Source organism: Helianthus annuus, chromosome 3, assembly GCF_002127325.2.
Source record: "Helianthus annuus cultivar XRQ/B chromosome 3, HanXRQr2.0-SUNRISE, whole genome shotgun sequence".
Lineage (NCBI taxonomy): Eukaryota > Viridiplantae > Streptophyta > Magnoliopsida > Asterales > Asteraceae > Helianthus > Helianthus annuus.
The window spans coordinates 55303951-55319001 of NC_035435.2; the positions used below are offsets into that span (position 1 = coordinate 55303951).

General features: G+C 41.4%; 2 protein-coding genes and 2 long non-coding RNA genes across 5 annotated transcripts; 2 read left to right on the forward strand and 2 right to left on the reverse strand.

The window, feature by feature from the left end:
- Positions 1 to 808: 808 nt before the first annotated feature.
- Positions 809 to 5516, reverse strand: LOC118490409. Its single transcript, XM_035988033.1, has 9 exons — positions 5189 to 5516; positions 4960 to 5118; positions 4544 to 4882; positions 3785 to 4469; positions 3609 to 3636; positions 3301 to 3549; positions 3085 to 3210; positions 2713 to 2979; positions 809 to 814 (listed from the first exon to the last, which is right to left on the reverse strand). The coding sequence occupies exons 1-9, from the start codon at positions 5514 to 5516 to the stop codon at positions 809 to 811; spliced, it is 2187 nt and encodes a 728-aa protein (XP_035843926.1).
- Positions 5517 to 8906: 3390 nt separating this feature from the next.
- Positions 8907 to 14762, reverse strand: LOC110929398 (17.9 kDa class II heat shock protein-like). 2 transcript variants are annotated; one of them, XM_022172552.2, is made up of 2 exons: positions 14472 to 14762; positions 8907 to 9312 (listed from the first exon to the last, which is right to left on the reverse strand). In XM_022172552.2, the coding sequence occupies exons 1-2, from the start codon at positions 14700 to 14702 to the stop codon at positions 9061 to 9063; spliced, it is 483 nt and encodes a 160-aa protein (XP_022028244.1). In that variant the 5' UTR covers positions 14703 to 14762; the 3' UTR covers positions 8907 to 9060. The 2 variants fall into 2 exon arrangements, with proteins under 2 accessions (XP_022028244.1, XP_022028243.1); XM_022172551.2 differs by lacking the exon at positions 8907 to 9312 and having other exon boundaries at positions 14064 to 14761.
- On the forward strand, positions 9496 to 10675 carry LOC110929399. Its single transcript, XR_002587072.2, has 4 exons — positions 9496 to 9605; positions 9858 to 9949; positions 10310 to 10377; positions 10456 to 10675. It is a non-coding gene; the product is annotated as an uncharacterized LOC110929399 (long non-coding RNA).
- Positions 11206 to 13323, forward strand: LOC110929400. The gene is made up of 3 exons (XR_002587073.1): positions 11206 to 11310; positions 11662 to 11718; positions 13283 to 13323. It is a non-coding gene; the product is annotated as an uncharacterized LOC110929400 (long non-coding RNA).
- Positions 14763 to 15051: the final 289 nt, after the last annotated feature.

Genomic DNA, 15051 nt, shown 5'->3' on the forward strand with positions numbered 1-15051 from the left:
GGAACGGGAGGGGGTTCAAACACTCATCTATTACATCAGCAAGATGCTCAACGACCCAGAGACGAGGTACTCAATAATGGAGAAGTTGGTGCTAGCATTGGTGCACGCTTCAAGACGGTTGCGACGCTACTTCGCAAATCATGTCATCACAGTGCTAACCAATTACAGGATTGGCCCGATCCTATCCAAACCTGACATCTCTGGGAGATTAGCAAAATGGGTAATCGAGCTGGGCGCGCACACGCTACACTACAAACCGCGCCCCGCGATTAAAGGCCAAATCTTAGCTGATTTCGCCGCCGAAGTACCGATGAATCGCATCCAGGAATGCGAAGAAGCACAAAATCCTGCACCAACGCCACCTTTCTCAGTAACGTGGGCACTATTTACCGATGGTGCCTCCAACGAGGAAGGTGCGGGCGCAGGTCTGCGACTCGTCAGCCCTGACGGCCAAGAGCTTACATATGCAATCCGCCTCGATTTCAAAAGCACAAACAACGAGGCAGAATATGAGGCCCTGTTAGCGGGACTACGTTTAGCAGTCAAACTCGGCGTGCAACACCTGGAAGCACACGTCGACTCTTTGTTGGTTGCAAGACAAATACGCGGCGACTATGCCGCAAAAGGGGACATCATGATCCTCTACCTCGAGCAAGCCCTGCAACTAACATCCAAATTCGCTTCGTTCAATATACGACATATTAATCGAAGTGAAAACAAGTCCGCGGATGCACTATCAAAACTCGCATCCACCAGCTTCCAGCACTTGGCAAAGGAGATACGCATCGAAATTCTGTAAAATCCTTCGTTACCCCTGCGCCAAATCAACGTCATTCAATACGGTACAACATCATGGATGACACCTATTATCGCATATCTGCAATCAGGTGTGACTCCCAAAAGCAAGTCAGAGGCACGCAAGTTACAACACAAAGCGTGCCACTATCAAATGGGAGACGGTATCTTATACCGAAAATCATACCTAGGGCCACTCCTGCGATGCGTCAACCCGCAGGATGCCACATACCTCATCCGAGAGATACACGAGGGCATATGTGGCATACATGTCGGACCACGCATGGTAGTGGCAAAAATCATGAATGCCGGGTATTACTGGCCCGACATGCATCTGGACGCCGTCAAAGAGTTGCGCAAATGCATCGACTGTCAACGTCATGCTCCAAAAACTTTGCGGCCAAAGAACAACTTAGTCCCCGTCACAACCGCATGGCCCTTTCAGAAATGGGCAATTGACGTCGTGGGACCTTTCCCTGACGCTCCGGGCGCGGTCAAATTTATCATAGTAGCGGTTGATTACTTCACAAAATGGGTAGAAGCAAAACCGCTCGCCTCAACCACTGCTATGATAACAAGAAAATTCATTTGGGAACACATCATCTGCCGTTTCGGTTTACCAATGTGCATTGTCACCGATAACGGCACCAACTTCGCTGCCAACGAATTCTAAAAATGGCTAGAAGAATTACATATTGAGCACATATTCTCATCAGTAGCACACCCGCAAGGGAATGGCCAAGTCGAGAGTATCAATAAATGTCTAGTCGAAGGCATCAAGGCACGGTTGGGAACGGCCAGGCGTGGCTGGGTCGATGAACTCCCAAGTATCTTATGGGCTCACCGTACAAGCCCAAAAACAAGCAATGGGGAAACACCCTTCAGCCTAGTCTATGGTTCAGAAGCGGTGATCCCCGCGGAAGTAGGTCTCCCCTCTCCTAGAATGTTGGCTATTGAAAAACTAGACAACATCACAGAACGCAGGATGATTTGGACCTATTGGAAGAAAGACGCGAAAACGCTGCCATCAACGAGGCCAAATATAAATCCAAACTTGAAAAGTACTACAACACGCACGTCCGCGTTTGTACTTTCAATCCAGGAGACTACGTCCTACGCGACAATGAAGCATCTAATGCTGAGCGCCCAGGCAAACTTGCCCCCAAGTGGGAAGGACCCTACCTCATTAAAGAGGTCTTAGGGAAAGGCGCACACAAATTACAAACGTTAGAAGGCGAACCTATCGCACGAACATGGAATGCACAACAGCTTCGACGCTGTTATATGTAAGCCATGTTCTTACATTTTCTATGTAACCTATCGGGCCGCAGGCCATTGGCAAATAAATAAATAAGCAATTTTATACATTATTGTTTGTTACTACTATTACAAATGCGTGTTCCACTTTGCGGTATCTCAAAAACAGATTGGCAAAATCTTCATTCGCGATACCCATACAAAGTGGTAACCACACACAAATATTGTAATAGGCCAGCAAAAGGAAAAAAGACTTAAGTGTTTATCCGGCCGGATAGACAAGTTTTTGTTAACCTAACACAATTCCTGAGCCCAAAAAGGCAAACAATGGAATTAACGCATACTCATACCGCAACAGTATGGAGTACACTCGACCCCATTCACAATGGGTAGAGATCCGCATACATACGTTCAGACATGCAAGAATTAAAAACACTTGTACAAATTGAACAATAAACTTTATATTCAAAAAATTCAAGCACCCCCGCGATGCTTAATGGATTTACATAAAGTTCCTGGTATATACAAGAGGAAAACAAAAAGGGGGCATACTAGCCAACCTAAACCCTATTTTGTACCGCTGGTTCCCGCACCATCTCCAGCACCACCAGCGGGATTTTCCTCTTCTGCATCAGCATACAGCATCCGCAGCCGGTCAACGTAATCCGCAGCCTCTAAACAGTCGTCCAACTCCTCCACACAAGCGAGGGACGTATCATAAAAAGAGGCTACAGCCGCGTTCAGGCGACCTTCGGTGTCCACGTCACGAAACCCGGATCGCTCTTCGATAACACCGCCTATAGACATGACGTTCATATGAGCAATGCAGCGGTTATAACCAGCTTTAAAACCGGCATCGCGGGCACGTTCCTTAACCAAATCCAAACCAGTTGCAGTCTCAGGTGCATCCATGATAGCCTGAACAATCTGCAGTAAAAGGATGATAAGACTCGGATACTAATCCAAGCAAATATAAAGGCAAGGGATACTTACACGCGCGATACCGTGACTCCGCATCCACTCGCGGTCAGCCTCAAGCTGGTTAAAAGAAGATGTCAAGGCGTCCTTGGCCTCAACAGCAGCATTAGCCCGCTCTTCCGCAACCGATACGCAGGCAGTAAGGTCTTTAACCGCGACCTCCCGGGCCTTAACGTCAGCCTTTCAAAGAGCAAAAAACAGTTTACTCAAAATCAGTGAACACTCGCAAAAAAGCAGAAAGAAAAATACAATAGGAATAACGAATCATACCTGAAGACTAGCAACAACCTTACCCAAGCGGGTACGCTCAGCGTTCGCCTCTTCCAAAGCCTTCGAAGTGCGGTTTTCCCTCTCTTTGGCCTCATCAAGGGCCTTCGCAGTACGGGCCCCCGTTTCCTTGGCCTCTCCCAACGCCTTAACAGCCAGGGCCTCTGCTTGTTGCGCCTTAACCGCAACCGCCTCAGCTGCAGCCTTTTCTTTGACCAAAGCAGCGTTCGCTGCCTTGGTATTCGTTAACTCCTGACGAGCACGAAACAGATTATCATTCTGCTTAGCCCAGGACTCATTCCACTTCTTGCGCTCATTGGAAAACTTTTCATTCCAATCCTTGCGTTCATCAGAAAGAAATTTGGCAAGAGTACGAACCTGTTTCAGCTGAGCAGTGGCAGCCCACTCCGAGGTCTGTTTCTGCTTCTCAAAAGCAACTCAATCCTTCTCAAGCTGCTCCGCACCCGCACGAGCAGCCTTGACCAACTCTTCCGCTTCGGCCCGCAAGCGAGCAGCTTCCTCCTCCCTGCGACCTAACACCTTGTAGTCTTCCAAAATAGCGTTCGCCACTATGGAACTTCCTACTAGCATGGTAGAAAGCTGGTTGATGCGCAGCTCCCAAGGTGCAGAACGGGCACGTTCAACTTCATATGGGGTGCCCAGCCCACCCAGAATCTCCTTACACGTAGAAGGGTCATTAGAAATATCATCCCCCTGCATAACAGTCCAGAGGGGTCGGTGATAAACAGGACTCCGACCCTGGGTATAAGTGCGATAATAATACTCCAATTCAGACTCCCCAGGCTGAATTGGAGGCCCATCATAACCCGCACCACCGGCAGACGAACCGGTACCCTTCTCACTAGCAGAAGACTTCTGCGGCCCAGCATCAGTTTTTTGCGGCTCTGCATCAGACTTTTGTTTCCCAGAATCAGAAAACCGTAGACCCAAATTATCACCCTCATTGGGAGAGATCAGATTGTTGGACGAATCAACGGTATCGAATATCTGGGTCACCACCTTCTCCGCAGTGCCCTCCGTTCGCACGGTTGAATCAGGCACCAACTTGACAAAAGGCGCCGAAGGTTCCTCAGACGCACCCGCACCCGCACCCATGGAATGCGGGGGTGATGACGGAGCATTAAAGATAGAGAAATCTTTATCTTGAAGCTCTGCAAAACAAAGTCAAATAACCATCAAAACACAAGTTGTGCGTAACACTTGAGACAAGCTATACAACACTTACCAACAGTAACCGCAGGTTCCTTTGGTGTCGGACCAGTCCTCTTGGACTGCAACCTCCGACGTTTCGGTCCACCGGCACCAGCGGCCGTCTCTTCTACTTGCCTCTTCCCAACAACAGACTGCGAACCTGCAGCTGTACCCAAACCCTCAAGGGTATCAGATACTATCACATAATCCATGTATCTACGGAAAGGAGAGTAAGAGATACCTGCCGCCTGCGGCACCAGATGAGGCACAACAGTGACCTCCGGTATTTTCTTTTGGCGAAAGCGCACGCCTTTCACCACTTGCCTCTTAGGCACACCCTTCGCGTCAGGGTCCCCTAAGGCCCCAAGATCACCTGCATGGAAACCATCCAAAAGGCGAGTTAGTGAAACCATTATTGTTATCACAAGTAAAAAGGATTCCTAAATATACCTTTGCCTCGCGGCAACTCAACTGCCAATGCGGCCTCAGTAGGCACCCGGAAGTTATCTCGAATGATGACATTAAACTCCTCCTCGCCATCCGCACAAATAACTGTTTCAACCTGACCCCGGAAATCCTGGGCAAACATCCTCCATAAGGGAGCATCCTCTGATAGCAAACGCACAAGTCAGTAACGCAAACGGGGATAAGAAAAGTTAAACAAATGAACAATACGTACCACCACTTTTCTCCCGCACCACGGGCTTTGACTTCTTGTTCCTCCTTGTCAGCATCATGTGCAACACCCACAACTGTGTGTTGCTCAGCGTCACCCATTCAATGGTCTGCAACCGCGGAAACCACTCCACCGTCTTCAAACTCGGGACTGCAATGGTCTCTGTTATGATCGTCTCGGTCACATTCTGAAACGTCATATTTGCAACAATTGCAGCAGCTTTTATGTAAAAGAACTTCATTTTCCACTTCGTCATACCTTTGGGAGGAGTCATCAGTTTGGGACTACCATCTCGTTGACGGAAAGAAAAGAACCCCAAGGATACCGTCATTTGGTAAAACCGTCGGAAATCTCCAACAGAAGGCTCTATGTCAAGAGCACGAAAGGTTGACTCAAAATTTCGAATCCGGATCATACCCAACGGACTCAGTTGAGAAATGTGTATCTTGTACCACTCCAAAACCTCAACAACAAAAACAGTCAAAGGTAACCGGAGATTACAGTCACCAAAAAAGTCTGCCCACATGGTAACATAACCGGCCGGAGCATCGGCACCGGTGTCACCCCCCGATGGATAAAAGGCCCCATATTCTGGGGGCATTTGGACGTCAAGAATCAGACGATCAAAGGACTTCTTGGTCCATTTTAGCACCGGTAAACCACCACCGGCGGTTCCCCCCCCCCCCCTCTTCTTCCTCCGCCACCACCGGCGATGAAGGCTCCAGGTTTTCACCTTCCACATTATGTGGACTTGATGGTTCAGCCATCAGAAATGTCGAAGAAACGAAAGAAAGTGAGTGGAAAAACTAAACTCAACCTCACCGGAAGTTCAAGAAGTATCGTCGGAGAAGACAAAGAAATGTTCTCTCACCGGCAAATTTTTGAAATTTCGAACAAGTGAGGGGAAACCACGAACGGTTTCCCCTTATATACCCATCGCAATTAATGAGGAGGGAGAAAACGAATCATCACGTTCAAAAAGAACGAATTGCGCGACACCACGTGTCAAGCGCCGTTTCCGCTGACGGTTATCACGCGCGCGTGGCCGCCCACGCGCCTGACATAGGAGACGTTTACACTCCTTGCTACAGTGCATTTAATGCCTCGGGCAGTGCAAATGTCCTTTCATTTCAGCACATGCCAGAAAATCTCACCAACTTCCACCAACTCACACGTGCGCTCAACCACGTATGCAACAAAAAGCGACTACCTTATCCAATTACAAGCGGCATGCGGTTTCTCTGGTGCCGCACCATAACCCATACCGCATGTCGTTTTTTTTACATACCCCGAAAAATAGGCAAAAATATATATCTCCACACTATAAGGGGGTATAATACCTGTCCGCACTACCCACGAGCACACGTGGAATATGCGGAAATGACACACACGAGCCCGTTCAGGTGTGTCAGATACTCAGAACCAGCGTTGTTCTTTGGACTGAACCGCATCTCAGAAACAGGTAAACCGCATTGCCTTCATTCTCTTCAAGCTTCAAATCCCTCCTGTCCGGTTCACAACCACAGAGGGTGCATGAACCCCTTCTTTAACAAGAAGAAGGAAGGGAATGTACGCGCGCGCACATCAGCAACTCTGACTCCTGAACCTTCAAGAGCTACATCCGAGCAACACACCCGTTTCGAGCGAATATGGGAATGAAAAACCGCAGACACTCATGAGTCGCTGCGGACATAACCATAGCTTCCGCAAATGGTTGTTACGGAAGAGCCACAACTAACTCCACATCGAGGAACGAAACTACTTCAAGGAAAAACTCCTCGGTATTGGAGCGTGAAGGAAGGTGCCTAAGGAAGAGATGCGGACAAGATCCCCAATGATCATACGAGCCCTTGTCGAACAACAAGCGATCGAACAAACGGTAACAAGTCTGCTTATGACTTTGTTACCCTACTTGTATGTTGGATAGAATAAACAATGGTAGGCATTACCATGCTTATGATCATGTTTATTTGACCGTTATCCAGAATCACATTGTTCGACCAAACATGGCCAACAATGACGCAAGTACCCAACGTTGTTCCCACAACCGTGGCCAACAATGTCAAGCAACGAGGTAACCGCAAAGGACGTGCGGTTACTAGAGAGCTAATGGGAAGAACATGAACACCCCACGAAAGGAATCATCATTAGATATCCAATCATGGGAGCAGCATGCTCTCTTCTTCATTCACCACTTCAAAGGTTGGTTCGAAGTTTGTGCACACCTTCAACCACCATCTCAGAGATTGTTCGAAGTTTGTACACTTCCTCCAACTAATTCCACAGTCGGTTCGGCACACCAACAGGTGGCAACCAGCCAAAGGCTGCGAATTTCGCATCAGACGAAACATTTTCACCGGTACGGAAGAGGCGTCAAATGACCCTTCCAGACCTCCAGCTTGATTTACAAACAGAGAAGACCATCCACATGGTCTAGGATCTTCTCCAGACTCCAAACTACCTTCTAAACACCATAGTCCAGTACTCCTCCCACATACAACTTGCATGTGGCAGCAACACTAGACTGGGGGGACTTGAAGGGGTATGGTCCCAGATCTCGCGTCAGCATCCACCGCGAGTGACCATTACCCTTATCAAAACCCCCACCAGCCAACAACCTACTTGTGCCCATGCGAGAACGCGTCGACACAAGGGTTGAATCCAATCTATCTAGTAATGAAGGAGGACTTACCTGGAACATGAGAACGGTAGAGTGATGCGACATAGCATCACATCTGATGTATGAAAACGGAAGTATTCACAGCGATACGGCCTCGCACCGCGTCCAGTGAACACTTCTATCAATACAAGGAAGCTGGATAACAGCAACAGTCACCACAGGCGACGATGCGGCCAGCACCGCATCTCGCGTATTTCTTGATCACAAGCAAAAGACGCGATAACATCAGATGTTACCGCAAGCAGCGATGCGGCTCACACCGCATCCTATACGCTCAAACAAGTGGGACTGACACCACAGTGCAAGTGGAACCAATGGCAGTCACCTGTCAGGTCTACGTAAGCGACAGACTGACGTGGCGTCGTCTCCCCGGCCGACATGTCTGACACACCTGCAAAGGTGCAGCATGCCGTCAGTCTATCCATCCACCTCCTCCTTCACTCCTCGGCTATAAATAACAACCCCAAACCAGGTTTGAGGTATCTCTTCACAACTCTCTCACTACCACTACTATCTTACTTTGCTTCCCAAGCAAATTACTGATTCTCACGCCGGAGAGTGGTAACAAGGAGCACCCCCCACCCCATCCTCCTTGTTACGAGTCACGTTTTGTTTCCTTGTGCAGGAGATCAACCCACCGGTGATCCAGCGAGCGATCCTCGAGAGGAAGGGATTAACCCTTCTTGACAAGACCAGTGAGTTAACCCTGCCCGGTTAATCATTGTTTCATCAAGTCTTGTTATTTATCTTTAAGGAAAGATTGCCGGTCGAGTCTAGTTCTTGATAAAATATCATTTGTGGCCGGGGTTTTACCACACTTGATCTTCAATGAGTTTCCCCTAAAATTTTCATTAATGGGATGGGTGAACTTTTAACTTTAAAATATACGCGAATGACTGGAGTTTTGTTTAAATGAATCCTTCTTAAACGTTCACCATATTAAAAAAACCTGTGAAATCGTTCAAATTAAATAAAAAAATCAATATGTTAACTATCCACAAATCAAATTATAAATTAAAAAAAAATCAATATGCACAAATCAAATTAAAAAACTGATATCAGATTCATTATCGTATCAAACAGAGCACCTGATATCAGATTCATTATAAACAGAGCAAAACAACAAAACATGCTTCAAACCCCTTAACTCATAACACACCAAACATCCTTCATTCCCATATCGCATACGAATTCTTCAAGCCACCTGCACCTGAATCGTCTTCGGCTTCTTGGGCTCAGGCGGAGGCAGCTTCTCCACAGTCACCGTAAGCACTCCGTCTTGACAAATCGCCGATATCTTATCCGTATTCGCATCCTCTGGCAATGCAAACTTCTTCATGAACTTCCCCATCCGCCTCTCCATCCTCACATACTTGACTCCTTCCTTCTCTTCCTCTCGGTTCCTCTTTCCGCTTATCACCAAAACGTTGTCGCGTTCCACCTGCACCTTTAAATTTTGAAGTCAATCATTATTTTAAATTTAAATTTTGAAGTAAACCATTATTGTGTTTGATTTTAAATTTTGTATGCTTTGAAATCTTGATGTTTTTTTTATGAGATGCTTTGACTATATTATTTGTAATTTTAGGGATGCTTCGAGTCTTTGACTATTGTTTTTGTACTCGAGTTGCATATCTCACAAACTTTTTGTGTTTTGTAATTTTAGGTGAAGAGCTTCTTTCAGACTCCTTCCCCTACAAGGAACTATTGAATGGGTTCCTATGAGAAGTTGAAGAAAAGGTATATCTTGCACTGTTTTGTGAGTTATAATTTTTTGTATTTTAGTTATAATTTTTGTATTTAATTAGTTTTTAATTCTTTAAAGATGTCTTTAATTTCTTTTTAAATCTGTTTTTGTTTCTATAAATAGATTAGTGTTGTTAAAGATGATTTTTGTATTCGAAATTATGATTCGGTTTCTGTAAATAGACTTTGTTTCTATAAATAGATTACCGTTATATTTTTTTTAAACAATGGTTACTTCCTTTGCAGTTATGGATAATGAAAACAATGCTCCTTCGTTATTAAAGTCGATTGAGGACTATGATCCTATATTTTTCGAATTGTTCGTCGACCAAAAACAGGTTAGTTCAGTTTTGTTGGTGTTGTTTGTTTTTTGATATGTATAGTCTTTCTTTTTTATTTTTGTCTTTAGGTGTTAATTTGAAATTTTATGTGATTATCTTTTGAAGTTCTTATGGTTTGTTTTGTGAGTTATAATTTTTTTGTATTTAGTTATGATTTTTGTACTTAGTTAATTGTTAATTCTTTAAAGATGTCTTTAATTTCTTTTTAAAGTTGTTTTTGTTTCTATAAATAGATTAGTGTTGTTAAAGATGATTTTTGTATTCGAAATTATGATTCGGTTTATGTAAATAGACTTTGTTTCTATAAATAGATTACCGTTATATTTTTTTTTTAAACAGTGGTTACTTCCATTGCAGTTATGGATCATGAAAACAACGCTCCTTCGTTGTTAAAGTTGATTGAGAACTATGATCCTATATTTTTGGTATGTTTCTTAAGTTTTCAGTTTTGTGCACAAAATAAGTTATTGCAACTTATATGTTTTTTTTGTTTCGATTGATAGGAAATACCATATGATTTTGCAACCTTATTGTGGGGAGAACAACTTCCATATGTCAATGTCTTAAAATTAGTGATGATGATTTATCGTGAGTCATTGAGTTATAATTTTTGTATTTAGTTAGTTGTTAATTCTTTAAAGATGCCTTTGATTTCAATTTTAAAGTTGTTTTTGTTTCTAAACAGATTACTGTTGTTAAAGATTATTTTTGTATTCGGAATTATGATTCGGTTTCTGTAAATAGACTTTATTTCTATAAATATATTACCATTATATATTTTTTAAAACAATGGTTACTTCCTTTGCAGTTATGGATCCTAAAAACAACTCTCATTCGTTGTTAAAGTTGATTGAGGAATATGATCCTATATTTTTGGTATGTTTCCTTAGTGATTTGATTTTTAAATTTTAAATTTTGAAATCAATCATTATTTTAAATTTAAATTTGAAAGTTTTCCATTAATGTGTTTGATTTTAAATTTCGAATCTGTAAATTGAATTTAAATTTGAAAGGTTAGACTTTCCTAATAAGGTTGCTTGATTTACGGGATTGGATATTAGTGATTTGATTTTCAGATTTTAAATTTTAAATTTTGAAGTCAATCATTATTTTAAATTTAAATTTTGAAGTAAACCATTATTGTGTTTGATTTTAAATTTTGAATGCTTTGAAATCCTGATGTTTTTTTATGAGATGGTTTAACTATATTATTTATAATTTTAGGGATGTGCTTTTATTTTGATTCATTAGATGTTTATTTTGGATGGTCCGGAGTTTTTGGCTGCAACTATGTTGGACAGAGATATGCTTGCTATTGCTGTAAATTGGTACCATGTCGGTTGGTTTTGCTTGGTAAGGTTAGACTTTCCTAATAAGTTTGCTTGATTTACGGGATTAGATATTAGTGATTTGATTTTCAGATTTTAAATTTTAAATTTTGAAGTTAATCATTATTCTAAATTTAAATTTTGGAATAAACCATTATTGTGTTTGATTTTAAATTTTCAATTTCGAAGTCAATTATTATGTTAAATTTAAATTTTAAAGTTTGCCATTAATGTGTTTGATTTTAAATTTCGAATCTGTAAATTGAATTTAAATTTGAAAAGTTAGTCTTTCCTAATAAGTTTGCTTGATTTACGGGATTGGATATTAGTATACTTTGTTTATTGGGTTTTAACTAATAATTTGATTGACTCGGTTGTTAGATTTGTGACGATGCGTCGGACAAACAACATTGGGAAAATATACAGCCTTGAGCCTTGGTAAGTTATCACATTAGTTAAGGTTATGATGTTTTTTCATGGCACCGACACATTATTGAGTAGTAGCGCATTAGGTTAGTGATATTAAAATTTGTGCCTTGAGAAATTTTGTATATTGATTGATGTTTGAAATTGATTGTGAGGTCTTTGAATGTGCATTGTATTGCTAATTGATGTATGAGATTTTGTTGATTGGCATAAGGTATTAGATAAGATGTGTTTGAAGTTGTGAAGATGAATAAGTGAGACATGTGTAGCAGATATTAGTGAGTGCACAACACATTAGTTAGGGTTTTGAATTATTGCTACATGTTAGTGATGTTAGAGATTGTGTTATGAGAAATGTGTAGATTGAATTATGTCTGTGTTTGATTGTGACACCTTTGATTGTGCATGAAATTGCTGGTTATATGAGATTTTGTTGATTGTAGACAAATAAGTTTGAACAGAACTTATTAGATTTGAAAGTTTGCCATTAATGTGTTTGATTTTAAATTTCGAATCTGTATATTGAATTTAAATTTGAAAGGTTAGACTTTTCTAATAAGTTTGCTTGATTTACGGGATTGGATATTAGTGATTTGATTTTCAGATTTTAAATTTTAAATTTTGAATTCAATCATTATTTTAAATTTAAATTTTGAAGTAATGGCAATCTGAGTCTGATTTTTTTTCGTGATTAATATCCGCTTGAGTAACCCAATCTGAGTCTGATTTTTTTCGTTAACGATTCTGGTAAACTTTCCCGATTTGGGTTTTCTGCAAGGCTAATCATCTAAATTAATTTGTTATTTTTATGGTTTACCATTGCATAAGTTAGTATAATTTGTTGACAAAGTTTTGTTTTGTGGGATAGTAGTCATAAATTGAGTAATATTCAAGGTTTATGTGTTTTTATTTTGATTCATTAAATAAGATGTGTTTGAGTAATATTCAAGGTTTATGTATGTATGAGATTTTGTTGATTGGCATAAGGTGTTAGATAAGATGTGTTTGAAGTTGTGAAGATGAATAAGTGAGACATGTGTAGTAGATATTAGTGAGTGCACAACATATTAGTTAGGGTTTTGAATAATTGCTACAGGTTAGTGATGTTAGAGATTGTGTTTTGAGAAATGTGTAGATTGAATTATGTTTGTGTTTGATTGTGACACCTTTGATTGTGCATGAAATTGCTGGTTATATGAGATTTTGTTGATTGTAGACAAATAAGTTTGAACAATTAGATTCACATTTAAGTATAAAAAATGAGAGGTTGTTATAATCTGAATTATATTCTGAACGAAAAACTGAAAGGAAAAGGAAAAAAGAATAATTTAATACAGAGAAAAGAGGATAGAGAGAGAGTTGCCACATTTTTAAAACAAAAAATATAAGGTAACCATGCTTCTAAAATCTACTATACTTTTTAATAATATTTTGTGGAAAATGGACTATATTGGGTAGGTAGTCAAAGTTTGACTGTCAAACATGGTTTTTAGGGTCAAAACGACTGTGTTGGGTTGACTCGGGACACTTTTATGAAAAACTTGATGTTTCTGACCTTAATAAACCATTTTTGTAGATGACCAATGTATATCTCTATTTGAGGAATTCTCCAAAGATTGAGAGCCGATTGTTTCATAGAGCTGTGAAGTTGCGTTAAACATACTGGATTTTGAATGATCCGACAAACCATTCGAGGTACTTGGAAGATTAAGTCTCTTATCTGGGTGGTTGTTACAGGTTTAGGATGCTAAATGATTTTGGATGTACTCTGCGATGTCGATGATGCAGAGATGTTGGTGAAGCTCAGGTTAACAACTTCATGTGTATATTTTAATGAATAAAGTTTTTGTTGTTTATATTTTCTAATTTAAACTTTTAATTAACTTCTAAATTTAATTAAATGAGTTTGTTTTGCAGGTTCGAACAACTTCATGTGTATATTTTATTATAAAAAAGAAAAGTTTTTTTTTTTTGTTTCATGGGTCGTTCAGAGAGGCAAGTTTCTGCCTCCGGTTCTTGGCCGAAGTTTCTGACCTTACTCGCAACCCATTGACTACAACTTTCAATTCAAAAAAATTATAAAAAAATTACGTTTGAAAACATGTATTTTTATTTTATTTAATGACATAACTCGATTAATATAAAGTAAATTTTTCTACCCTCGAAGTTCGCGGGTAATAACCTAGTTTAACTATAAAATATACGCGAATGACTGGAGTTTTGTTTAAATGAATCCTTCTTAAACGTTCACCATATTAAAAAAACCTGTGAAATCGTTCAAATTAAATAAAAAAAATCAATATGTTAACTATCCACAAATCAAATTATAAATTAAAAAAAAAATCAATATGCACAAATCAAATTAAAAAACTGATATCAGATTCATTATCGTATCAAACAGAGCACCTGATATCAGATTCATTATAAACAGAGCAAAACAACAGAACATGCTTCAAACCCCTTAACTCATAACACACCAAACATCCTTCATTCCCATATCGCATACGAATTCTTCAAGCCACCTGCACCTGAATCGTCTTCGGCTTCTTGGGCTCAGGCGGAGGCAGCTTCTCCACAGTCACCGTAAGCACTCCGTCTTGACAAATCGCCGATATCTTATCCGTATTCGCATCCTCTGGCAATGCAAACTTCTTCATGAACTTCCCCATCCGCCTCTCCATCCTCACATACTTGACTCCTTCCTTCTCTTCCTCTCGGTTCCTCTTTCCGCTTATCACCAAAACGTTGTCGCGTTCCACCTGCACCTTTATATCCCCTGACTTCAGCCCCGGCATATCAACAATAAACACGTAGGAGTTAGGACACTCCTTGACGTCAGCAGGGGTTGCCGCCATTGCTCTTGCGTCGCGGACGTAAGCGCGAGACGGACCGCTGTTGTTGGACTTGTTTCCAGTGGTGTTGTCGTCAGTGGCTTCGAGGATGTAGTGGAGGTTGCGGAGTAACGGATCGAACCCCATCAAACTACCGATGTCCATTTCGATTGGTTATAGAATTTATGTCTGATATGGGATTTTGAGGGATTGTTATGTTGTTGATGCCTGATGGAGGATTTATTTATAGGAGGTTAGGAATGAAGAAAGGCGGGGTGGGTTCAGGAAAGAACGGGAAGGGGGAAAGTGGAAACGAGGAGGTTCCAGCAGATTCTAATAACATCCGGAAAGTATTTGAAATGTGAAAATATATAAATTCTTTAGTTAGGAATTAGTTACAGTGAGCGGAGGGGAGGTTGAGATGGTTTGGGCATGTGAAGTGGAGGCAAACGACGGCACCAGTTAGAGTAGTGGAAACTCTTACTGTGGAGGGGAGGAGAGGAAGAGGCAGACC

Bases quoted from the DNA above. Each gene is read 5' to 3' on its own strand.
- LOC118490409 (XM_035988033.1), bottom strand. From the start codon at position 5,516: ATGACGGTATCCTTGGGGTTCTTTTCTTTCCGTCAACGAGATGGTAGT. The intron at 5,119-5,188 runs GTACGTATTGTT...GTTTGCTATCAG, and splicing joins GGTGCGGGAGAAAAGTGGTG to AGGATGCTCCCTTATGGAGG. The intron at 2,980-3,084 runs GCTGACCGCGAG...CTTTTACTGCAG, and splicing joins CTTCTTTTAACCAGCTTGAG to ATTGTTCAGGCTATCATGGA.
- LOC110929398 (XM_022172552.2), bottom strand. From the start codon at position 14,702: ATGGACATCGGTAGTTTGATGGGGTTCGATCCGTTACTCCGCAACCTC. The intron at 9,313-14,471 runs GTGCAGGTGGAA...CAAAATTTAAAG, and splicing joins TGAAGTCAGGGGATATAAAG to GTGCAGGTGGAACGCGACAA.